Source organism: Dermochelys coriacea, chromosome 7 (genome assembly GCF_009764565.3).
Source record: "Dermochelys coriacea isolate rDerCor1 chromosome 7, rDerCor1.pri.v4, whole genome shotgun sequence".
In the NCBI taxonomy this organism is placed as follows: Eukaryota; Metazoa; Chordata; order Testudines; family Dermochelyidae; genus Dermochelys; species Dermochelys coriacea.
In genome coordinates this window covers 54,874,159-54,900,495 of record NC_050074.1, presented here as the reverse complement: position 1 = coordinate 54,900,495, position 26,337 = coordinate 54,874,159, and the positions used below count along the sequence as shown (strand labels likewise).

The 26,337-nt window shown below is 48.8% G+C and overlaps 1 protein-coding gene across 50 annotated transcripts in view; it reads left to right on the top strand.

The window, feature by feature from the left end:
- The first annotated feature begins 3,622 nt into the window (after window positions 1-3,622).
- The window catches only part of CAMK2G (calcium/calmodulin dependent protein kinase II gamma), a 170,357-nt gene continuing 147,642 nt past the window's right edge, over window positions 3,623-26,337 (top strand). For 8 of the 50 annotated variants that reach the window (XM_038411293.2, XM_043519603.1, XM_043519608.1 and 5 more), the window contains exons 1-2: window positions 3,682-3,932; window positions 5,825-5,919. In XM_038411293.2, coding sequence (XP_038267221.1) covers window positions 3,868-3,932; window positions 5,825-5,919 — 160 coding nt within the window. In that variant the 5' untranslated portion in view covers window positions 3,682-3,867. Of the gene's footprint in view, window positions 3,933-5,824; window positions 5,920-26,337 lie in introns of all 50 variants that reach the window. The other 42 variants (XM_043519635.1, XM_038411295.2, XM_038411296.2 and 39 more) reach the window with 16 other exon arrangements.

Genomic DNA, 26,337 nt, shown 5'->3' with positions numbered 1-26,337 from the left:
TTCCCCTCCCTTGTTTAAAGACATGATCAGTTGTGTGTGATCCCTGGAGTCTGGTATCTCTTCTGTCCCCTCCAAACTACCCTTGGTCATTACAGAAGGGTTTCTGGTTTCTAGTATGTCCTTTGCTGTCAATGGTTGTCCCTTTCTTTATTGAACGGTTGTTATGTATGGGGTTTTTCATCTCTGGATATTGCCTAGGAAGTGAAGTGCAGCCTGGTTGCTGGTGCATGTGTCCCAGTGTTGATCTTACTGAACCTGGCAGGCACTTAGCTGACCAGGAGGTGAAAGATGCAGGTTAGCAGTCTCTTCGCACTCTCAGTGCTACTCTCATCCTTTCCTTCCAAACTCCTCCTTTCGATAGGTAGGGTCAGAGACAGGGTTTAAAATGGACTCTAACATAGTGCTAGGTCATGAGCTGATAATGGATTTTCAACAAAATCTAGACTGGCAGTTCTCTGGGGCAAGGACTGTCTCTGTATTTGTTGGTACAGTGCCTAATACAAAGGGATGCTAATACCTCTCTGGGGTCCTCACATGCTATGGCAATAGAAATAATGACATTCTTTAGAACAACACCATTTTCTAACCTGAAGGGAGAGTTTTCTGGCTTTTTAAAAAACTTTCTCATTCTTTATATTTATTTCTATCTCTCCGCCCTCACCCACCCCTTTTTTTTGTTGCTCTATACCTCTTGTTCTTTTTCCCTTTTTGGCTATCCTTTCCTCTCTCCCTCTTCTGTCTGTATCCTCCTTCCCCTGGGTCCCCATCTCACTTGGTCTCTCTTCCCTGCTTGTTCTATCTCTGAACCCAGGCCAGACCCCACCTCCGTTTAGTATTTATTTTGGCTGCATCTGTGACTCTGCACAACCTGGCCCACTTTAAGTTCATAAGGTGCTAAGAATTAGGAGTCTTTCTCCATCTCTGTCTCTTTTCCCATCTCTCTAGCTTTCCTTCACAGTAAGGAAAAAAGAAGCAAGCAGCCTTACTTTGATGTTGGACCCCTCCATCCCTGCATGCTGCTAACCGTGGTGCTGCCCCTCTCCCCAGATCCCACCTGCATTGTTTGGATCTCTTTTGTACATTGTTGGGCTCCCACGCTCAGATTTGCTGGCTTAATACATGGTTTGGGGTGTTTTTCCTGCTGCTGTATCCATTTGTGGTGGTTTGTGCCCCTTTTTCTTAAATCCTCTTTTTTCTTCCTGCAGGACCCCAGGATCAACACACAAGCCCAAATTCTCTCCTCCTGACCATTCTTGCAGTACAAAGTGGTATGACCAGGCCACTATCAAGTGTCTAACCTAAAATTTGCTTCATGTACAGGAGCTATAAAGTGGCATAACAGTCTCCTCTGCCAACTACCTCCAAATGCCCTGATGCGGGGACAGGGTCAAGTGTGCCTGTACTACAACAATTCACAACTGGCATTAGGTCCCATCTAAATTAATACAAGAGACCAGAGCTAGCTGACATAAGTTAAAAGCAGCCCCTGAGTTGCTCCAATTTACTTCAAGTGCTGGGTTCAGCATAATTGCACTATGGGAATCAAGTGCTTCTTGCTGGCCCACCTCTTCTGCACTGAGTGTATATAATGAAATTTGGGCCACAGAAACCCATTACTGGGTGTGCATCTGCTGGATCCATACGTGCTGGAACTAGGGGTGTTGCTGCACCCCCTTGAAGTGGTTTCCATCATATACAGGGTCTACCAGTGGTGGATGAATGAGGCCATAACAGCAGCTTCCATTCAACACTAAAGGACCTGCAACTAGGCAATCTCAGTTAGGGGCACTGGCCGGTAAGATAATTTGTGGGTCTTTGAATGATTGTTTTGTCAGCAGGTTTCCAGCCTGGTCAGTATGGGCACAATAGGAGGTGTGGCATGCTGTGGTTTCTGACTCACCTTTCCGCTGTGTTGTTTTTTTTGTAACATTGTTGTATTGTCCTATTTTCGCTGCCTGTTTTCCACATTTGCCCTTGCTCTATTTCTATCATTTATGTGGCCTACACTTCGAAGGCTCAGACAGACTGTATAAACCCCATACAGACAGACAACTGTTCACTGCTGCTATCCGTTCCTGTTACTTTGCTGAGTGATAAAAGAGGGCTTCCTTGCTGGTCCTTTCACATACAATAATAATACCTCGTACTTCTATAGTGCTTTCAATCTTCAAATCAGTTTAATACTAATGCTTGATACTGCTCGGGTGAGTTGGTCTCCCTGTGTCTGTAACATGCTCCTTTTCCTGGCTCTTTGGAGAGGTCAAAGAACATTTGCCCTCTTCAGCTAGCCCTGCCACTGCCCCGAAACACAATTTCCAAACTAGACTCAATTTGTCATAAATCAAAGAATATTTTATTGGCAATCACTCAGAGAATCCTTAAATGGAGAGTTGACAATAAACTTGCCTATAAAGTTGCTATGGAAAGCATCTCCTGAATGGCACAAACTGCAGAGACAGAATGGAGTCTGGTTTACTTTCCTGGAGAGCGCAAGGCTGGTGCTTTGGTGGGTACCAAGTGGGACCAAGCCGTGTGTGTGTGTGTGCACGTGTGTGTGTACGTACGTACACGTACATGCAGGGTCAGGCTCCATCAGTTTTAAGGCATTGCATGTGTTACTATTCTGCCATTTCACCAGCTGGTTATTTTCCTCAATTTAGATTTCTGCATGTCACCAACAAGACAAAGCACCCTCTGGCGAACGTTTTTTTCCTCTCTCCAGCATGTGTCTATGAATGCTGGGGTAGCTGCTCAGGATGTACCCATTTTCCAGTTCACATCAGCACTCCCAGTTTCTCTTATCAGAGTGTAGTTCCTTCTCCTTAGTGTCTGCAGCTGGCAATGCCAAGGTGCAGCCCCCCTTCTTAGCTGAATGTTCGCCACCTCGCAAGGCATGCAAGGGGTTAGCCCCAATTCACAGGAGGTCTGTCAGACTGCAGCTACCACCTTCTATGTGCACGCAGGGGTTAAGGGTTAGTTTCCTCCCGCTTAATTCCCCCTTCCTCCCCCGCGATTGGCCCATGGAGAGGGGAAGGGAGAGACTGCCGCTTTCCTCCTCCTCTCCTCGTCCGCTGGGGTCAGACTGCACTAGTTCCTTCTCTTGGTGCACGCAGGGGTTACTCTCCCTGCAGCCTTATTTATCCGCGCGGGGCTCTCAGCCCGCCCTAGTGCACGCTCCCCGCGCAGGGATCTCAGGCTGCAGCCCTCCCCTTTTCGGTGCAGGCAGGAAGTTTATCCGGCCGCACTTCTACCCGCCCCTGTGCCTAGGAGCAACGAGGGGTCGGCCCCGGCCCCGGCCCCGGCCCCGCGGAGCTCTCGGGCTGGTTTCCTCCTCGCTCCCGCTCCTTCCCTTATGTCTCCCCGCCCCACCCACTCACCCACGCTCGTAGGACTCTTGCTGGGGGGCGGGGGCGGGTGCTCTGGCTGGGAGTCGGGGGCGCACGCGAGGGGGCTCCCGCGCCCCGGTTACTCCGCTGCGTCTCCTCCGGCTCCGTGCTGGCGGGGTCTGGCCGCAGCCCCGCGCAGACAGGCAAGGGGGGCTCTCCAGCTGCCGCCGGCACGGGGCTCGCGGGCGCCCCCAGGCCCAGCCCCGCCCCGCCCCGCTTGCCCCGAGCGCCAGGGCGCGGCCCCACCCTGGGGCCGGCCGGAGACAGGGGGCGGGCGGGGGGTGTCTCCCAGTAAGATCTCGCGGTGCTGGCGGGGCTCAGCCTCCTTCTCCTCCCTGGCGAGCGGTGACTGTGCAGGGCGACGCGGGGAGCCAGGCAGCCGCCGGAGGAGGCTGCCCCGAGGACGGCGCGATCCGGCCGGCCGGCAGCAGCCCGCGCCTCGCCCAGCCCCATGCCCGAGTGGCGCTGAGCCCAGCCCAGCATGGCCACCACCGCCCCCTGCACCCGCTTCACCGACGACTACCAGCTCTACGAGGAGCTCGGCAAGTACGGAGCCCGCCCGGCCCTGCGCCCCGGGGACCTCCGGCTGCGTCCCACCCAGCCCGGGAGCCCCCGCCCGCCTGCCTCTTCCCGGAGCCGCTGCGGCACCCTGGCTGTCCCGCTCCACCTTCCTGTGCCGGACTGGGTGCTGCTGAGCTCTCGGGCTCCTCCCGTTGCCCTGGTCCTGGGACCGGCAGCTGGCGTCCGCTTCACCGGGGGATCCTGCCACTGCCGCCCCTACAGTGGGACGGGGAGGGTCTGCTGCACCCTAGGGCCTCCCGCGTCCCCTTCGTCCCTGTTCTGCATGGGGAATGGGTGCTACTGCCCCCCGGGGTTACTCCCATCCCAACCCCAGGTGGAGTTGCAAGCCAGGGTATCCCCCATCCCTGCACCATGTGAGGCTGTGCACCCCAGGACTTACTTCCCATCTCCTAGCTCTGCTCCTGGACTGCTTGGGGCTGCTGCACCCTGCTCCCCCAAACCATCCTGGTGACAGCCAGAACCCGGGACGCTCACCCAAGCTGTCCCTGCTATCGCTCCCGCTTCCTCCTGAGATACTCCCCCAGCCCTGCAGAAGGACCAGGTTCTGCGGCTGTATAGGGGATCTCCCCTCCCCACTACTGGCATCAGGCACTGCTGCACCCAACTCTTCCCCCCCCCCCCACCAACCGCCCCACACAAACACACACTTAGACCTGCAGTGGGGACATGGAGGTGATGCAGCAGTATACAGGATGGGATCATTGGGTGTTGATGCATCCCTGAGTACTGCTGCATCTTTCCCCCTCCTTCCCTGCACCAATCTCTGGGCACTGCTGCATCTCTTTACCCGATCCCCACATGGATTCCTAGACTGCCGCTGCAGCCTGTGTCTCCACACCCAGCCCTGGGCCAAGGAATGGTGCTTGCAGTGTTTCTCCTTGGTTTATGTGGAGAGGTTGGGGGTGGGAACAGAAGCTGAGGAGGGGTCAGGACTCTGGAGTGTAAGAAGGGGCCCAGTTGCATAGAGCCAGATCCTCTGATGGATTAAGTTTTCCATGGGGCTGCTGTGGGTTTTCTGTTCTGTTTTTTGTTTCTAGTTCCACTGTACAGACTTCTCTGGTGGGACCTAGTTCCCCACTCAGAGGCTTGGATACTTCCCTGTCAACTTCCCCTTATTCGCACTTCTGACCTTCCTGAGTTTTTCTTCCGTAAAGCCCGTTCTCTTGTCTCTCTCCCTACCCTTTTTTCTGTTGGAACCACTTTCCAGGTTTTCTCTCTTCCCCACAACCTCTTAGGGCTTGGGCTGTCTTTCCTTACACCCTTTTTTCTTACGCTGTCTCCCTTTTCTTCTAAGAATCCTTCCCCTTTCTGTTCTGCCACTCTGCACTTCTCCCTACAGCCCGTCGCAGCAATAATAATTCGTATTTATAAAATGTTAACTTACAGACAACAGTTAGCCTGCCAGTCCCCCTGCACCTCTGGGAAGAGGTATTTATCCCTAGTTCACAGATAAGGAAACGGGTGTAGCAGAGCTAGTGGCTCATCGAAAGAGCTGCAGTGATTCAGTGGCCCAGCTGGGACAAGAACCCAGGAGAGCTGATTCCTAGTTGTCTTCTCCAGCCACGAGACCATTATGGGATGGACTTCTTGGCGATGTTTCCAACCTTCTGGGCTACTACTCCTGTTTCACTCTTTAGCCCCTGTATGTTATGTTGCTGCACTCTTCTCCCCTCCCCACCATGGTGCACTGTTTGTGCTTTCCTGCTTAAGGCCCCTAGGAGGCCTCAGCCAGGCATTTGGGTATACACTTTTCCTCTGGCGTTATTTGCTGACTTGACATGTCTAGGTTGGGGGTGGAAGTCGTTCCTGTTGCATTATTATTTTCAGTTTCACAGCCCCCGCTATCTTTCTTCTAGGGGAGCCTTTTCTGTGGTCCGCCGATGTGTGAAGAAAAGTTCATCCCAAGAATATGCTGCAAAAATCATCAACACCAAAAAGCTGTCAGCCAGAGGTTAGTATCCAGATCTGTCCTTCATCCCATCACCTTTCTCTATGAACAGGGGAAACATGACTGGAACTTTAGCTGCAGCAAGTGTATGGGCTTTGTAGGTGCTTGTCTTGTAGTTTGAAGTAATAAGTAGTTATGCAAATAGTAGACTGAAGGAGTGTTGCAAGGATCTCAACTTCTGGGAGTACTTCTTGTCATCTTTTCTCTTTTTGAGGACCTACTGTGTCCTCAGTGTGCCAGCATTGCTGGAGGTCTTCTGTGCTTTGGGGTATAGTCTTGTTGGATAAAGGATCTTTCTAGTTTCAGGGTGTCGTTATAGATGGCATATTCCTGTTGTAGCTAATCCTATGTCTAATATGCTCATATTTGAACTGGATGGAAGGATTCTCTATAACTTCTGAAAGAAGCAAATTAAATTTCTGTTGTTCTCTGCAGCCACCTAACTCCCAAAGCCTCTCTTCAAAACCTGTACGTGTCTACTGAGCTCCGAATAGTGGTACAGAAAGGAACAGAGAATCTGTCATCCCAAATTTATTTGCTGAACTTTGCTTGTGATTTGTCCTGGTTCATTTCACAAGGAAGGCTCTGTATGCATGAAGTGTGAGGTGGCTTCCACTGTGGAGGGACATGGGCAGGAGCTGAAATCGATTGGGGGAAAAAAAACCCAAAAACTGAATTGGATTGCAGTAGGAGGAACTATAAAGAGAGATGTAACTGGCTGAGTTCTCTAAGGGAATGAATGTGGAAGAGGAGGCTAAGAGAAGACTTAATGCACTTAGGCCATTCAGTTTTGACAAAAGTGACAAATACTATGTCCCTGATGAGCTAGATGATCAGCCGGAGGCTGAGAACCAGGTAGTATATTGACCAGCAACTGAAAGGGTGACACCAAAGAGGCAGAAGGAGGCGGCAGATGATTCTGATGAGCACTTTGGTTGTGATGAACATAACTCAGACTGTCTGACTCCTAAAAAAGAGAAAAGGATGATACACTATCTCCCCAGTGCCAGGGCGTGAAATATGATGACAAGAGCAAAGCATAGTCTGCAGAGTGGCAGTGTATGTTCACCTAGTGTAGTTCACGTGAAAGCTAACGACAGGCACAAAGGGAGAACCCGTGGATCAAGAATGACTTTAGAACCCTGGGAAGAGTGCTGCAGACCAAAGTCAACATGGGTGATGTTTTGTCTTTCTAGTAACTAGTGCAAGTAAAGTCGAGTGATGCTGGAGACGAGCCGACGGATCTGTGGATGGCCTAGAAGGGGAAGGCTGTCAATGTACAGGACGGATGCCAATGCTCTGTGAAATCTCCACTGAAGCACATGGGATCCCAGTTCTGTGGGTTCAGAACTGGCTGGGCTAGTTACGCAGGCTTTAAACTGACTAAGAAATGGGTAATTGGGAGCGTTTGCTTAATGAAAGGAGAATATGATGTAGTGGACATAACTGAAACCTAGTAATGCAGAGAACCATCCTGTCAGCATTAGTGGGTATAATCCTCTTTGTATGCGGGACAGGGTAATACTCTAAATTAACAAAACCAGCAAAAAACGATTTTCCCATTAACAGAGTGGTAGCGAAATAATCTGGTAAGGCTGCAAGAAATGGCTAAGCTGTAGGGCTAGAGGAAAATGACAACAAAAAATTCCTAAACCAGTTACCGTGGAGTCCAAAATCTCCAGATAATGTGGTCATGTAGGATTTCAAGTACTCAGACAGCTGTTGAGTTACAAATACAAAAAGTGTGGAACATGATCACTTCTCAGATTAACTAAAGGACAAATACATGAGCCAGGAAGTAGGAAATCCAGCTAGAGGAGAAATCCTCCTTGATCTATTTCATACCAGTAGGAAGTCCTTGATTGAAAGCATAAGTGGTGTTGGACACTTCTGTGCTTTACTGTGAGCTCTGTTAATTCAAGGTATTGGTGAATAGGTTCATAGAACACAGCGGCCCAAAGGTATCTGATTTGGAGAGAGCAAATGTGGGGGGGAATTATGAAACTGGCTGAAAGAGAGAAATATTGGGAGGAAGAAGTTGTGGCTGATCAGGCTTCTTGAGGTCCCACTGAAATATCTGATGGCCACAAGGAACTTGTATTGGAAACGAAGTGGGGAAAGACAAGACAACAAAGAATTAATGATAGTCAAAAGGGTTGGTGGGAATAGAGACTCAGATACGGTGGGGCTGGGTGCCATGTAAAGAACCTAGATGGATAAACACTGCAAAGGCTCTTCAAACTAGAAATGTTAGAGAGATGTTAGGGCTGTTAGCCAATGATAAGGGAGATGAAATCAACAACTGTAAAACGGCGGAGCTGATGAACAGTTCTTTTTAAAAAGCTGTCTGTTATGGCAGCAGGACCATGAGATGAATTCTGCAATAGCCTGGGTGTACCTTGCCTGCTGCTTCTCATTCCCACGTTAGCTCTTGCCTCATTGGGAACAGACACCCATCTAGCTTCTGCACAAATGGGGTATCCCCCCATTGCCCCACTCCCAGTACCCTTCTCAGACTTCTGTAAGGCGTCTGACTTGGTCCCACACAACACTTTAATTAAAAAAAACTCTAATGGTATGAAATTAACACGGTACATGTTAAATAGATTACAAACTGGATAATTGATAGGTTTCTAAATGTAATTGTAAATGGGGAATCCTTATTGAGTGGGTGTGTTTTTCAAGTGTGGTCTTGCAGGGATCTGTTCTTGGCCATATGCTATTTAACATTTTTTATCAGTCATGCGGAAGAAAACCAAACATCCCTGATGAAGTTTGCAGACAACACAAAGATTAGAAGAGTGGTAAATAATGAAAAGGATGGGGTCACCAATACAGAGCGATCTGGATTGCTTGGAAAGCTGAGTGCAAGCAAACAATGTTCATTTTAATAGGATTAAAAGCAAATATATAAATCTAGGACCAAAGAATGCAGGCCATACTTATAGAACGGGGGAAGCAGTGACTCTGAAAAAGATTTGGGGGTCATGGTGGATAATCCCAGTGTGATGCTGTGCCCAAAAAAGGGGGTTCTCAAAGTGGGTTGCAAGGTGTTCACCTAGCCAGGACTGGGCTGACAGCCAGAGTCCCTGTTAAATTAAATTAACTCCCATTGTTTTTAATTGAAAAGAGTGGTCTCACACAGAGGCTTGCTATATGAAAAGAGTCACCAATACAAAAAGTTTGAGAGCTAATGTAATCCTCTGATGCAGAAACGGGGATCTTGAGCAGGAGCAGGGAGGTTATTGTAGCTCTGTATTTGGCACTGGTGGGATCGCTGCTGGAATACAGTGTCAAGTTCTGGTGCCCACAATTCCAGGGCATTGATAAATGGGAGGGTATTCAGAAAAGAGCCACAAACATGATTAAAGGATTGGAAAAGTTGCTTTATAGTAATAGTGACAGACCCAAGGAGTTCAAGCTATTTATCTTAACAAAGAGAAAGTTAAAAGGTGATTGATTACAATCTATAAGTACCTACATGGGGAACAAATATTTGACAGTGGGCTTTTCTGTCTAGCAGAGAAAGTATAACATGATCCAGTGGCTAGAAATGGAAGCTAGGCAAATTCAACCTGGAAATAAGGTACACATTTTTAACAATGAGGGTAATTAACCGTTGGCACAATTTACCAAGGGGCGTGGTGGATTCTCCATCACTGACAATTTTTAAATCCAGCTTGGATGTTTTTCTAAAAGATCTGCTCTAGGAATGGTCCCTTCTGGCCTTGGAATCTAGACATTTGCTTAGCTCCTGCCTTCCACACAGGTCAGCCCAAACCTCCTGACCTGCCTCTTGCACTGAAGGAGGGTCCCCCTTGCCTTGGCTTCTGCATTTCAGAGCTCTCACATGCAGGGGAACCACACGCCCCTGAACCCGAATAGCATTGCTAAATTGAACATTTAAAATCTTCTGCTAGCAGGATTTGAACCTGTGTTTACCCAGGGTAGTTACTACTGCTTCAACGAGAGATGCCACACCACTGGCTAGGAATATAACTCATGCTCCCTTCACGGGGGTTGACCTGCTAGTATGCTTCCCATGAGTACAATCATAGACTATTAGGGTTGGAAGAGACCTCAGGAGGTCATCTAGTCCAATCCCCTACTCAAAGCAGGACCAACAGCAACCAAATCATCCCAGCCAGGGCTTTGTAAAGCTGGACCTTAAAAACCTCTAAGGATGGAGATTCCATCACCTCCCTAGGTAACCCATTCCAGTCCTCATCCTCTAGTGAAATAGTGTTTCCTAATATCCAACCTAGACCTCCCCCCTGCAACTTGAGACCATTGCTCCTTGTTCTATCATCTGCCACCACTGAGAACAGCTGAGCTCCATCCCAGGGCTTACTAAGGGCAAGAAACTCTGACCTGCTTCCGTGCTGGCTTTATGGAAAGAGGTACTTCCAAAGGAGTCTTCCTCAAGAAAAGCAAAGCAGTGGGGTGTGACTGACTTGGAAGTGATGGAGTTCGTGATGTGTAGCTGAGAAGCAGGGAAGGGAATGCTTAGGGAAAATTAAATGTAATATGAGAGAAATCAGTGAATCCTAAAGCCTCTGTTAATGAGCTTAATGAATTGCAAACCGTTGTTTTTATCTTGAAAGTCACAAACTGAAGGGGAACTGGCGGGTTAGAAATAACCCTACGTGGCACTCGTACAGTGTTTACCACCCTAAAAGCGTAGAAAGCAAATACTGTCCTGATTTTTTTTTTTTTTTAAAGGGAAGTCGTGGGAAGGCAATCACGGTCAAATAAACTCATCCCTTTATAAAATAATGGGACAAATATGAAGGGACAGATCTGTAAGCACCTCAACACAACCCTAAACCAACTTCCTGGCATTATAAAGAATAAACATTGTCAGACAAATCTGATCTAAATGCAGAGTCAGTGGACACATTAGACATCGTAGTTGCACTTCATTAAGCTACTTGGTATTTGTGTTAAGGTGGAGTTTACGAGGCAGGGCCCACGGTGCTAAGCACTGTATAGATGCATAGCAGAATGACAGTCCCTCCCCCACACAGCTTGCAGTCAAAGTCAGGGGTTCTCAAACTGGGGGTCATGACCCCTCAGGAGGTTGCAAGCTGTCACCTCCACCTCCAAATCCCGCTTCATCTCCGGTTTAGTGTTAACTGTGTTTTTACTTTATAAGGGGGGGGTTGCACTCATAGGCTTGCTGTGTGAAAAGGATCACCAGTGCAAAAGTTTGAGAACCACTGGTCTAAGTACAAGACAATAGCCAATGCTGGGAGCGGGATACAGTGCTTCAGCCACCTGAAATTCAGGTTGGCTTGGATTCAGTCTTTCACATGGCCTGAGAACTGGCTGGCAGGACTAAAGGGTAATGATAAACAGCCATATCTTGACTCGTTGGGAGGTGTATTGTTGGAGCTGCCGGGATAGTTGTGTAGCCTTATTTTGACTTTAGATCTGTAGAGTGGCTTGGAAGATACCTGTGAAGTAGGAGTGAGTGAATTGCTTAAGGTGAGCCAATGGGTCTGACTAGCAGTAATTGCCTCCCTCCAATAGTAAGACTAAATTTTCCTTGGTTCTTTCCTCTGAAGCAAAGACTAGAGATTATTCTGTAGGGAATCCATCTCCTGAGGGGAATGATGGAAGCTCCATCAATGGCTTCTTTTCAGAGTAGGCTGCCACATTCCTCCAGAATAAATGGTATGAAACTGTCCTGCATTGGACAGGGGTGGGCAGGACTTTGCTGTGGTTCTTTCATCCCACCAGGCCCATCTGTACTCTTGACTGTCAGGGAGGTTTCTGGAGCAGTTCACAAACAGTAATGGGAGGCAGGAGAGGATTTTCTGCTGTTGGCCTTTGCTGCTGTTGTATTTGCTGCTGAATCTTTGGAAGGTGACACCCCCAAGGACACAACGAAAAGGGCAGCTTTCTGCTCTCTGCATGAAGAAGGACATTCTTTTAGGCCTGATCTTTGTTTCTGAATCAGCACCTGTAATAGGGTAAATGTCCTTTTTGAGATGTGAGGTGGCACCTAATTTGGAACACAGGCACTGCTCACCCCTGACTGGGCGCTGGAGCTGAAGCGTAGCCTGGGGTTTATTGCCAGGATGTGGCCCTTGTGGGGTTCAAAGCAGCAGAAGTTCTGCAACTCTTGAAAGGCTCCCCGGAGAGGCCTGGCAATCACGCCTGCTCTCCCTCTCCTGCCACTGGAAACAGGAGATGATGCTCACCCTATCTTGGGGAGATTCTCTGCTGCACCCAGGCTTGTAGTCTGCCTCATTTGTTGCTCTTGGGTGCCCCAAGGAGGCAGTCTGACAGTTGCCCCTCTCGGGGGTCTGGATGGTACGAAAGCTGGGGATTGCCCTCCCAGCCCGCCTTTGGCTCCGAGAAGCTCATCACCTTGGACTGAGTTCTGTCCCCTGTAGCTCAGTCACAGAAGGGGCTCAGTTCCATGAGGGCTGTGGGTGGGGTTTCACAGTAGCAGTTTCCTGGCCTCCAGAGTGTGCAGAGTGTGCAAGTGGTGTCCTCCAGTTGAGCATGGACTACTTTAAACCTTAGTCTGACAATCCTGAGAGCAGCCCACGCTCCTCCGTAGCTACAGCATGCCAAGCTGAATTGGGTGCAGGCATCAGTAGTGCATTGCAGCCCAGTGCGTAGGCTCCTCATTAAGGCAAGGAGAGCCCACAACACCACTCACAGGAGCTTGAAGCACAGATTCTGGGGTGTGTACAAGTGCCTGTGTGTGTGTTTCCTTGCAGAGACAATGCATCAGACCCTGCCTGTCTGGCTGCACTTGGAACATCAGGATATGTTAGATGGAATCTGGTGGTCTGGGCAGGGAGTAAAACCGCTCTTCTGTCAGGGTGGGCCTTGCTGCTAACTTCTTCCATCCCAGCCCCTTCCTCCTCCTCTGTTAGCTGTCTGAATGGCAGTATGCATAGGAGTGTGTGAGAAATAGACTGCAGTGAGAATTTGGGATTTTTGCTGGCCGTGTGTGTGTGAGACATGGGAAGTGACACTGTACAGGTTTCTGGGTTACTCACTTATTGTCTGATGTGGATAATATTCAAATGTGTGGGGTGGGATTAATAAGGGGTGGCCCCTGAAAAATATTTCAAGGGCCCATCTTCTCCATTAAATGTATCGATTGCCACTGGCTGGACTTCTCCATTCTGAATTTTAATACACATGCATGGAGCAGGAAAGTAGGAAGCCGAGGGAACGGGGGGGGGGTATTAATCCGCTGACATCATCAACTGCAGCCTTGCACCTCGTGCTAGCTGCCTTTCTCTCTACCTCTCCCTCCTCCCCCCGGTCTGTGCTCACCTCTTCATCTTGCAGTGTCACTTTTTAGAACACTGTTTTGAATCATGATTATTTATCACTGCAGGAAACTTACTTGGAGAAGGGGGGTGTGCATGTGGGGAGAGAGAGAGAGAGAGAGACCCTGACCTTGAAGAGGTGGGGGAAGGGACCGATGGCCCCATTTCGCTTTCACCAACAGCATTAATTGCTCTCAGTGTGGCAGGAGGGCCAGCAGTGGGGGGTGCTGTTTGTGCTGTGGTTTGCAATGGCCAGAAGCTGCTTGCCTAACATGAGTTTCAGTGCAATGGCCAGGGTTACCCCAGGTTGCCTCTCGATTTACGCTGTATATTTTATAAAGGAGCTGGAGCGGGGCAGGCAGGATTTCAGCTCGCTGTCTGTCTGTCCTCTTTGGTCCCATGGGGTGTTAAATTACTGGCATTAACAGTGGGGAGGGGGAAGGGAGGAGTGGCAGGCACACAGATTGAGCAGGCATTCCTGGTGTGGAATTGTGGCCCCTGCAGAGGCCTGGGAAGGGGGACTAGGGTTTTTTCCTTTCCTGTTCTTAAGACTGGGTTTGTGCACAGCCCAGATGTGATGAGACTAATTCCTGCCAGTGTCCCAGAGGTCCTGGGCTCTGCAGCACTACTGGCAAGCCTGCAGCACCTACTGGCAAGCCTGGTCTGACACATGTCCTGGTGTTCCTTAGGCTGAGCAGGTAAGGGTGGGGGTGGATTCTTGGGACAGGGAGCATTAGCTGTGCTTCTTGTGTGAAAGATGCTGTGCAAAATCAAGTTGCACGTAGCTCTTGTGTTGAATTTGGGGGAGTGTGGAAATTTCCCTGCTGCGGATAGATTTAATCTCCCTCTCTGGATATAGCTAAAACTATCCCTGCCAGAGAGAATGCTTATCCCTGGATCATAAAGACACTTCTGAAGAGGGAATTTTTTCCCCTCTTCTATCAAATGCCAGGTTATTATCACAGATGTTCTCAAGGAAGGATTGTACTAGCCTCCTCCCCTTCCCCCATAGGATTTTATTTCCCCAACCCCTGCAAATTAAAGCACTGGCTGTGGGTATTATTGCATATGCAATAACTTGTCAAAGACGCTCTATAAAAGGGGAAACATACAAATATAAAACCTAGGTTAATTTTGTCCATTTCCCCCCCCCCCCCCCCCCAGCCCCTTCACCTGCCCACAGTCTGCTTAGGCATCTTCCCCCTTTCTCAGGTTCTCATGGTTGTCACACATAGTGGGTCTTTCCTTGTGTAAAGAGTTAACTTACCAAACATCTTAGTGAGCATTTGTAAGCTGTAAAAGGAAGGGAGGACACAGGAGTGAAGTAAAACAGCCGGTTTTCAGAGCAGCCTGTAGCTGGGGAGCTGCTGGCCAGAGAGGTGCTTGGGCGCAGAATCACTAGCATGGGAAGGTAATATGGGATGTTGTAGGAAGCAATTCGCTGTCCTTGCCTCGTTCTGCCCACTTGCAAAGCAGCTGTGGAAGGTAAGAGGGAAGAGGAGCAGCCAGAATGAACAGGTTTGTGATGGGCGAACACACTTGCTCACTGGAGTTTCTGCCTATGGAAGAAGAGAGGAAGTGTAACAATGCAAGTCATACAATTCTTGTTCCTGCCAGCCATTACCACAACACTAAGCTTAATGCTTCAGGCCATGGGGTTCTGTGAGACAGGTTGACCTCAGATTCTCTTCCATCCCTTCTTAAATTAAATATCTGTTGAAATACCGCTGCATACTGCAGTAATGGCTCCCCAAACTCTCTAGTGTCATTGCTTCTATGCTCATTGAATATTGCAGTAGTTGGAAAAGGAGTGGTAGAGTGGAAAATCTTCAGCAATATGCATCTTGATTATTGAAAGACTAGTAGGGCATGAGCTTCAAGTCCCTCTTGAGGGAATTGCTGGTCCCTGATCCTGAGGCTTTGTGCTCTGGTGGCTTTTTGCACCTGCTGCCTCAGGTTTCAATCCTAGCTCCTACTTGGACCACAAGGTCCTTGTTGGGTGAGTGTTCAGTGTGTCCATCAGTGGCAGATAATTTAATAGTAAAGTACTTGATCGTAACAGTTTATTCTAATGTATGCCTTTTAAAAATTGATGCGCCCCCACCCCCCATCTGATTGTGTTGCAAAGCTGCTGTTATGTGTAATTCTGAAGTAGGGGGAAGCTGGTGGTTGGTGCACATGGCTGGCTCCAGAGAACTGCAAGCCTAATTTAGAGCTGTCTGGAGAGCTGATTAATGTTGGATATAGTCTGCCAGATCTAGCCTGTTTTGTTACCAGGGGGCAGGAAGTTAAGAGATGCCTGTGGCTCGCTGTGTATGCTTGAAACTCTGTTCTAGCTCATACTGGCATTGTAGAGTCTGGAGGAGAATTTTCTCAACTCTGGTCTCAGAGAGAGAGTAAATACACTGACCTTTTGAGGAGTGTGTGTGTTCATGTGCCCAGGTGTGATACTGGAGCCTCAGCATTTGTGTGTTAAAGCTCTTGAGAGCTGGAGCTACCAATGTCCTAAGTAATGAGCCTGTTGTTTTGATGGCTCAGTACCAGGTTCCTGTTCTGGGGGTAAGACCTGTTCCAGACACGCACCGTTCTTTAAGGCCTAGTCTGCACTGTGGCAGGAATCATACTATCGAGGACCATGCACCGATCTGGTGGTTATGCTCCATTTCCCTGATCAGCAGGGCTACTGGTCTCTTTCTGAGAATCCTGTTAAACAAACTGTGCTGTAGGCCAGCCCTCTTCACGACCCAACATGCTTTCAGCTGTAGCTCATGAAAGCTTATGCTCAAATAATTTGTTAGTCTCTAAGGTGCCACAAGTACTCCTTTTCTTTTTCGCGAATACAGACTAACATGGCTGCTACTCTGAAACCTGTTATCAAGCAGAGTTGCAATACAGCTCTTCAAATACACAACCCTTTCTGCACCAATAAGCCCTGGGAGCAACAACCACAGTTAAAATGTTATTGCTAGCATTGTTCAATGCTTGGGGCCTAAGGCCTTGTCTACGTTGCAGTTTTGTCAACAAAAGTCAACTTTTGTTACAAAACAGTGGAGGTGCACACACTGAAATGGTCCTCCCGCCAGTGCAACTCCCCTGCTATGCCGACAATAAAACCGCCTCAACAAGGTGATGCAGTGTCTGTGCAGTAATTAACGTGGTGGGTAACCTAACATAGGCCAATTTATCTTTGTAGTGTACAAATGGGAGTTCTGGTCTGCTGAGGAAGGAGTGGGTGGGGAATTGGAATAAGGACCTGATTGCCTGAACAAAAGTGGGGGAATGGTGGCTGGACAGACTGGCTCAGTGGTGGGCACAGGGATTCAGACAATAAGTGCCAGAAGAGGTCTAGGGATGGCATTGAACCTGCAGTTGTGGAGCTATTGGATTAGCTTTTTGGGGGTATTGCTGTGATGGGGGGTGGGGACAGGGATTGACAGATTAACCAGATGCCTGCCAACCACAGGATTCAAGCTACTCACTGGAGGGAGGGGGATCTGCCAGTAAAGCCAAGAGAGAGCACTGCTTTGGGAAGCCCAGCTGCCCCGCGCTTCAGCTGCTGGGATTCCTAGCTAGGTGCAGTCTTTGGACTCCATATGTGAGCTCCATTTGCCAGATCTGGCCCTGGAGAGTAGGGGTCTGACAGACTTCAAGTTCTACTTGCTCCTTAGCTTCAGAAGAGTCTCTCCTTTCCCAGAGCCTTTTGGGTGCGGCAAGTTTGCAGTGAGAAGGGGCGGGGGGGAGAGAGGTCTCTGCTACTCTTCTCCTCTCAGCCTCTTTGGTTTGGTGTGTGGGGAGGTCCTCTGTCTTCCCCACCAGGAATTGCTCTAGTTGCCTACCTTGTACTCGGAGCTTTCCTAGGAAATAGGCGTGATTCTTGAGTTTCACTGGTGCCCACAGGGTTCAGAAGAGCAGGCACAAAGCTAACCAGCCTGGCAAAGTTCTGAGCATCAGCTGAGGCAGCAGCTTGAGCTGTCTGCTTGCAGATGCTGCATCAGCTTAATCCCGGTTTGTCCCCAAAAGGCTTTCTTCACAATACAAGCTAGAAATTTACTTCACTTTTTAAATGAGCATGAACAGTTTCTATAGAAACTGTGGTACAGGTCTCCCCACTCATGAGGGGGGTTTTCAGCCCCTTTGGGGTGCCCTGACTTGAGGATGAGAATCATAAAGTTCAGAGACCTTCTGGTGAGAGCTAGGGACATGGGGAGAGGGGTCAGGGAAACATGCTCCCCCTCCCCTTCACCTCCATTTCTCTTTCTGCAAGATGCTGGGGAGCTGATGCTTGGAGGCCTTAGCAACAGACTGTCCTGTGGAGGCTGCTTGTTTTCCCCTCTTACTCCAACCGCCTTCTAGCTGTGGTTTGCAGTATGGGGGTTCTTGACAGGTGATGCTTGTGGAGGGGGAGGAGTCATTGCTTGGAGATGGTGGCTGTTATGGAGGGCAAGGTTCTCCCAATCCCAGGGGATCTCTGAGAAAAAGGGGAGCACTCTGTTCAACACCCCTGGGTAGAGTCAGAGGTGCTGGATGGAGTCGGGAGTGAACAGAGAGGTTCTTAAAGATAATCTGAGAAAGCACTTGTTTCCCCTCTCCTCCCAGGTGGGACTGAGCACACATTAGCGCAAGGAGAGGAGTTTCCCCTGACTGGTCTCATGCAGCAGAGCCTGGATTATTTCCTGTCACTGCAGTTCTGTTTTTAATGCACCTTACATTCCAGAGGGTTTGCAATGGGTGGCTGAGCTGCTAATTGAGGGATCTCCTTATGTGTGCAGCAGAATGTGGTATGGGTGTAAAGTTCTCCCTCATCATGGAGTTGATGCGTGTGTTCAACCTTCTGGCTCACTTGCAGCCTGGGACTTGATGTCATGCACCTGATCTGAAGTACGAAGCATGACTGCAGAAGGGATGGTTGTTCAGAGCCAGCTTTGCTGGGATATGCCTGTTAGAGGCATGTCGCAAATAGCATGGATCCCGTGGAAGCTCTCCTGGGGAAAGCAGTTTGTTAAACCTTCTCTTGTATTGGTCTCCAGTGCTTGCCAAACATGTTTTAGCATTTCTGCTACGGCACAGAAAATTCTAGTACAATTTTCAGTGCTGGAGAGCACTGGCCCTCCTTGCACCCAACATATGTTTGAACTAGGTTTTCAGCTACTGTGGGCAGTGTCAGCTAAGTCCAGTGCTAGCTCTAACACATGGCTTACTCTGTGTGTGGGGTCCGCTGTGCGTTGTTGGTCAGCTGAGTTATCCCAGACTCTCTCCTCCGCCCGCCCAGAACAACAGCGTACATGGCAGGCGGAGAAGCGTGGCAGCCATGTTTGACACCCATTGTCAAATACTGTTGAGAGGTGTAGGTGACTCTGGTGGCTGCTCACATCTTGAGCTGCTGCAGAGCAGGTGACCCAGCTTTCTGGACACGTGTTGCCTCCTTAGCTCTTTGTGGCTGTGTCGTACACTTAACTTGGGCTGGTGCCTTTACCGTGAAATGGGCTGCTTATCTACGGCACCAGATAAACGTGGAGAGGTTTCTAAGCTTGCAGATAACTTGTTTCATAACTTCCTCTGTCTCCTTTGAGCATGTGGCTGAATACCTCTGCTTTGGAAGTTCACTTTTCCTGTATAGAAATACTCTTGCTCTGTGTTGGCACTAAATTCAAGTATCCTCCACACCTTTAACTTCTTTGGAGAGAGGGAGGGTCCTGGCTTGGAGAGGGACTGAGAGGAGAGCCCAATTGAATGATTAGAACATGGGAGTTAGCCTTCCTCCTGCATCTCTGACTTCCTGGTTGCTGCTTTGCAGTTACTTTGAGCTCTTTGCTGGCACCTAAGTAAATGGATTTGGGTACTAGTAAAGCGCTCCTTGTGGCCTTTGATCTGGCCCGGATGGGTTTCTTCCAGCTGAGTGATGAAATGAAGCAACGTGGCGGAAACTCATGAGACACTGGATACTGTGGGCCTGGTTCCCCCTCTTGCTTAAGAAAAACAGGGGTGACTGCACAGAATTCAGTGGCGTTAAATCAGTGCAAAGATATGTGGGAGGAGGATCAGGCCCTAAATGTCTGTATAGGAAAGCGTGACTCTCTCCAAAGTGGGATAGGGGCTCCCTTGGTAGAGAGGCACGTTCTGGACTGAACAAATGTGGAGCGTGAATTTTCTGAGTGAGAGTGGGTCACTCTAGGTCAGTGGTTCCCAAACTTTAACAGCTCGCGAACCCCTTTCACTAAATTGTGAAATCTCATGAACCCCCTCCTAAAATGAATATTTCCAGGGATTTAAGTTAAAATTTCCTCTGCACTCCTTGGGGCTCCTGCTGCTGGATCCCGTTGACCTCCCCGGTCAACTGAGCTCCACTGAGCTGGGGCTGCAGGTCCCGCTAACCGCCGGGGCTCAGGCTGCCAGCCTCAACTGCCCGGCCCCACTCTCCCTGGGGCTCAGGTTGTCAGCCCCGCGCGGAGTGTTGGGGTTTGGGCGGCCGGCTCCCCCACTGACAGGGGCAGGGCTTGGGCTGCCAGCCCCAACTGCCCGGCCCCACTCTCCCTGGGGCTTGGGCTGTCTGCCCTGCAACCGGGTCCCACCTGCTGTCTCCAATGCCTGGGGTCCTCTGGCCGCCATTAGTGAAATTTTTCTGGCGAACCCCCTGTAATGTTCTGCAAACCCCAGTTTGGGAACCACTGCTCTGGGTGATCGTGGGTCCCTGCTAAGCCAGTAGCTTTTACCATCTCCTCTGTCAAGCTAGTGGTTGATACGTAATTCCCTCAGCCAAGCCTAGCTCGAATTCATTCAATGGGAGCATGCTCCTGGGGCCTGAAATGAACTCACTTGGTTGAAGGTGTCTGTATCTAGTTAAGTGCTTCAGGACCCTCTGCTGTGAAGTGGCAGTGGGCTTAAGGCAGAGGTTGAAGTCCTGGAACAAACAGGTCACTGTGCTTATTCAAGAGAGGCAGCCCACGTATCTGCATCTGTTTCTGAATAGCTCTGTGCCCTGCTGTCTCAGTTGCAGTGTGTCCACTTTAAGAGGGTTCATCTGCAATGCAGCTGTTAGCAGGGAAGTTCTGTAAATCAAGAGGGAGCGAGCACAAGCGAGTCCAGCGCCCGCAGTTGGTGTTGGGCCCTTGTTGTGGCAGAGGGAAACTCCTTCAGAGAGAGAGAGAAGGAGAACGATGCAGATAATAGAAGCCTCCTTTAGCGCTTCTGTGTGCACCAACTGCTTAGGGGCTGAATGAAAAGCATAATGGGTAACAGCCATGGAACTAGAAAATCCTGTCATGTTCTTCTCCTCTCGGCCCCCGCCCCTATAGTCTAACCAGGTGTTTGCTTTGAACTGATATGTCCTCCTGTCTTTATTGCCTGCCCTCACCCCCTTCTCACACAGGATGTCCTGTTACAACAAAGGGCCTGGGAGCTTCCGTGTGGAACTCTGATCCCAAACTTGGAAATTCAAGTCAGGCTGCGAGTCTCTAATCTTTCCATCTGCTCCACCACGCGCTGCACAGTCTGGCTGGAGAGTGGGGCGCTGCTGAAGTGGGGACTGTGCTAGGGACCTGGCAGGCAGGATTGAGGTGCTGCTGCAATGCAGGAGCTCTGGGGTGGGAATTGTGTGTCCAGCGAGCAGGGTGCTGCTCAGGGCTCCTGGGGTATGAGGTGTGTAGGGCATGGCTGTAGCATGGTAGCTGTGGGGGCTGCACATCCAGTGGGCAGGATGCAGTGGCTGCAGGGACCTCAGCCCAACAGGCGGGGCACTGGTCTGGGGCAAGTACCCAGGAGGCGCACTCAGTATTCAGTTTCCTGCTTAATTCCTTTCCCCATTTGGCACACACAAGCAACTGAGTCCCTGAAAGACTTTGCCCAGCAGATCAGCGTGGGCTGGTATCACATTTGGAGTGAACTCCCTGGTCTTCCAACAGGAGGCTGGCTGCCTTGCATGTTTGAGGAGGAAAGTGCTCCATGGTTTCTGGAGTCAAGAGTGTGTCAGTTCAGAGCAACTGCACCTTTATTCCCCCTCGGTGTCTACCAAGGGGACCCACCCTCAGGCTTCTGGCTCTCCAGCTGTTCTCTCCAGGGCGGAGACAGGCATCTCTCTCTCTCCTGATCAGGGTATTACCAGGCTGCACAGCTCCCTGCCTACCCGATGACGTCTCCAGTAAGCCAGACTGCCTAAGCAGGCCAATGTCTGCGCTTTGCTTTCTCTCCAAAGGCTGTGAACAGTGTACTGCTACAGTTACCACCCAGCTCTTTCTAGGCAAGCACTTATTCTTAAGGTGAAATCATCACAGAGAAACCATATTAAAAGAACCTACGCATGTGCTAACAAGCTTACCAGAGGTCACCCCAACTCCAGCCTCAGGCTCAGGTGGATGTCAGTCCTTCGAAACCCACAGCTGGGCTTTCCCCAGGTTACCAGTTCATCACTATGTAGATTGAGAACCACTGTGAATAGCTCAGTCTTTCCTTATTCAGCTTCGGCCTTAGATCTTGGTCTCACAGAACAGGTAACCAGCAGACAAAGGCCCCTCCTCAGGGTGTAGCTTCAAAAGGCTGGGTTTTTGCATGACTGGAGGTGGAGAATTTACATTCACCTCCCCCTACATATTTTCCAGAAAATTCACTTCACACATATTGTCCCCAAAGTCCATTCTAGTCTGGCATGTTGTTCAATGTAGTCCTGTGATCATCCAGGCCTTACATCACCTCTCCTCCCAGATAGGTTGCATCCAATCCCAGCCCACAGCAATACATATATTTTGCCTTAAATACAATAGACTCCAAATAAACTTAATTCCGTAAGGTCTCCTAAGAATATTGCTGTATCTGTCACAGAGGGGTTGGGGCTGTTGCTACTTTTAGACTGGACCTGGCTGGAGAGGGAAGAGTTGGGGAACAAGTATGTGCATCCTTTGACTCTGTCCACTTGACGTGTAGCCCCAGGGTTGGTTGATTTAAATCACCAATTTTAATTACGATTGAAATCAGCAAGGAGGAAATCTGGATTTAATTTATAGATTTTAATCAAATTTTGCATTTTAATTTTCAGTTATTTTCCTAAGGTTACGTGGTAAACATTAAAGCATGTTATTTACAACAAAATATAGCCTTTCGGCTAAACTTGATGCTGCTTTTTGCTGACCAAGAGGATGCACTATATCTATATACGTTTATTTAAGCAGTTATATAGCTTAACTTGTATTTATTCAGATTCTTAATTTTTGCATTCGTATTTTAGAAAATGGTGTCTGCATTTCTTATTTACTAGATTAATTTTTTACTTGTGATTTGTGTCACATACTCTTTGGATGGAAATTCAAATAGTGCACAGTATTTTAATTTTTTTATTAAATAAAACTACCTTAAAAGTGTTGGATATATAAGAAAAGAAACTGCTTATCAAAACATGTTTTGCATTGAAACGTAACTGATTTATTAAACAAAGGAAGCATTATCTGTAGATAATGAATTGAACTGATTTGTTCCTGGTCACAATGTCCTTCAGGAATTTATAACTAATAGATCTTATTCTCACACCTAGTTTTTATTCATAGTTTGGAAGAGAAAAACAAGCTTTCCTGTTTTGCAACTCCCAGTTGGTTATTTAACTTTGAATGAACTAGTCATTGAACTGAACTAGCTGAATAAACTGACATGAAGAAAGTATTCTCTCTGCACCTGCAGAAGAGGCTGCTTCTGTCAAAAGCTGGTTCAGCACGTCAGTAAACTCTGGCTCCAGGTGCTTGTCTGGTGACTTCCACCAGGTCAGTATTTACTTTCTTTAAAACATGGCAACAAACATGTACTACTTACTATTATTGATTTTAATTTAATTTAAATAATTTTAATACGTTTAGGCCTGAATGCAGGTTATAGATTTCAAATTGGATTTTAAAGAGTTTTATTTTTAATAATAAATGTGGATTGAATTTAAATAAATACTATCAGTTTCTTGTTTCTTAAAAAAGTCTATATTTTTCCCCTACCGGTGCAACACTCCCTTGCCTGTTCCCTTCCCACCCCCTGTCCTATGGTTAGAAGTGCTTCTGGGAAGGTTTGTTCTGGGTTTTCTTCCTCTGCTTTCTCACCTCCCTCGTGCACTTTTTCTCTGATTAAGTGCTAGCATTAGCAATGCAGGAGGGTGTGTTTTGTAAAAGGCCACCCGATCTCCATCCTTTTCCCCCATTAGGTAAACTCTTACTCCTCCCTTTGCCTTCATCATGGGCTTTCATCCTCTTTCTGTTCTTGTCCTGACTGAATTGCTCTGACCATGTATGAACCGTGCCCCTCCTCCTTTGCTGGCGGGCTAACTTGCTGCAAGAAGCTATTTTTAGGGTCTGCTTCCTGGGATATTCTACCCACGTCTGGTTATGGTGATAAAAATGTCACTGAGGCACAGGATGAAAGGGCTTCAAGCCCACCACGAACATCCCTGCTTCTCAGTTGTAATGGTGAATGGCGGGGACTACTCCACTGCCTCCTCCCCCCTCCCATAAATAGAGAGACAACCACTAGGACCCCATAATGTATGCCCCTGAGAACAGACTTTCAGTAGCATCCTGAATTTCTAGGGAAATGCATTACAGTATGCTGTATTGCATCTGAACTTGTAGAGCAGGGGTGGGCAAACTTTTTGGCCTGAGGGCCACATCAGGGTGTGAAACTATATGGAGGGCCAGGTAGGGAAGGCTGTGCGTCTCCAAACAGACTGGCCACTGCCCCCCTCAGAATCCCCGACCCATCCAATCCCCCCTGCTCCTTGTCCCCTGGCACCCCTCCCAGGACCCCCCATCCCAAACTGCCCCCCCGCCGGGATCTGACCCCCTATCCAGCCCCCCCAACAGGCCTCCTGGGACTCCTACACCCTATCCAACCCCCCTGTTCCCTGACTGCCCCAGAACCTCTGCCCCATCCAACAGTTCCCTGTCCCCTGACTGCCCCCCAGGACTCCCTACCGAACAGTTTCACCGCCGCGCATGCGTGTCGCTGCTGCCCCCTTACCATGCTACTCACAGCGGCAGGAGCTCACAGCCCCGCTGCCCGCATGGCTGCAGGCGAGGGGGGACAGTGGGGGAGGGGCTGGAGCTACTAGCCTCCCCGGCTCGGAGCTCAAGGGCCGGGCAGGATGGTCCCGCAGGTCAGATGTGGCCTGTGGGCTGTAGTTTGTCCACCTCTGTAGTAGAGGGAAATGAAAGGCTTGCCATGGTTCTTTTGGCGTTTCTTCCCATCATTCTTCAGGGTTGGTGGAGGGCAACCAGTTTCCGTGCGCTGGGAAGTCAGAGCTTCAGAGTGGTATTCAAGGTTGTCCCAGATTGGCAATTGGCTTCCTTTGCCCAGTGAATTTGGCAGCAATACAGTGAAATTTAAGGTGGAGGCTAGACTACAAAAGAAGATGCTTTTGAAAAATGTGTTGGTATGTGGCATAGGGCTTGACATTTGTAAGAATCCCTTCGGAGGTTGTGGTCAACCTGGGCTTCTGCGCAAGGCTGACCATGACCAGATGACATTGTCTTAAAGGCATCAACACCTACTATAGGCCACGCTATACCTGGTTTTAAGTAATCCTTAATGAAAACTTGTTAGTTAACCCTTTTTTCTCTGTCTTTTCCACTCACTTCCCCTGGTCTAGATGAGGCAGAAATGTTTCCAGTGCATGTAAGTGCAGTTGGTAAGGCTGTGTTGCATTCTGTGTCCATGACTTATCTGCTGGGATGAGGGTACTACTCTGTAATCCTTGGAAGTGAGAGGCAGCCATTTTTCTTTTCCTTCACTTGTTCTTGACCATTGGCTGGACTGCCCATTTTTCTAATCTCTGCCTTATGGTGTCCTTTGTTCTTTAATATAACATGCATTTTTGGGGGGTTGGTGTGGGTGACATCTAAATTACAGTTGATTTGAGGCTTGAGCCTTCTCTCACTCACTCAAATTCCTAGGGAATTTGATCTGTACTTACAGGGGTGTCTGCTTAATTTAAAACCATCCCATTTCTGCTCAGGGAAATTAGGCCACATTGTCAACTTTTAAGACTTTCTTTAATTGCTCTGATCCCCTGAGACTTTTCTCTCTTGAGTTTCTCCCCCTCCAGATCATGCTCTGGCAGAGTTTTCCTTCCCTTTCAGCAAGTGGATGTTTAACAGTTGGCTATAGAAGTGCTTCATCTGTGCACTGGTCCCAAGGAGGGTACATGTCTAACTTACTCTTCCAGTTTCTTTTTAGTTCCCACCCCTTGAAATATTGAAGAGAGGGAGCTTTTCTGGTGGCTCTGTCTCCTTGTAGAAGTTTTTATAGGGGATGTGGTGAGCACTGGCTGTATGTTATGTTGACCACATCTCTGCTCACCCCACCCAGCAAAGCATGTTCTGCTGCATCTTGGGTGTGTTTAGAACATGCAAGGGTTCTCTGCTTTTGTTTCCTTTGAATCCAACTCCCACCCCTTGTCCAGAGCTGCATCTCCTTCGGATAAACAGTAACTCTGAGACTGAAAAATGTCAGGGTCTTTTGGAAAAGAACTCTCATAACCCCTCCTCTGTGAGAGAGCCAGGTTAGCACTTAACGCATTGTTAAAGATACTTTGATGGAACCTGGAGTATCTACCCAAGGTTTTGTGATGGATTTGGGCTGGCTCTGGAGAGGTGCTGTCACAGGGTGGCTGGCTCCTTAAAGGGAGATGGGTCGCAGTTCACCTGTGACAAGATTCACTCACATCCCCAGGTGGGGGAAATAAAGGCCATGTAATAAAGGACAGGTGTTCTTCATGGGAAAACACAGGAAAGTGCAAAATTAGACAGGCTCCTGCAGGAAAGGAAGACCCTGTCACCAGGTAGCCAGAGCCTAAAGGCTGAACTCCAATCCAGTAAAGCTTTGGGGATAGTGATTGAATCAGAAGAGGGAAGATAGGTCTCTCGGGAAGGAAGGGTTCGGCCCAGTTTAAAACTGGTGTAAAGGCTTTGATTGTTTTGTACTCTCAGGAAAGACCATTGAGTTCTGTTCATGACAGACTTTGTTGCCAATCTGAGTGGAACTGGTGAAGGGTGAATCAAAGGACCAGGGAGGAGATCAGCCCAAGCCCAAGATCTGCGGCCTAGAGAAGTAGTTTTCAACCTTTCCAGACTGCTATCCCCCTTTCAGGAGGCTGATTTGTCTTGTT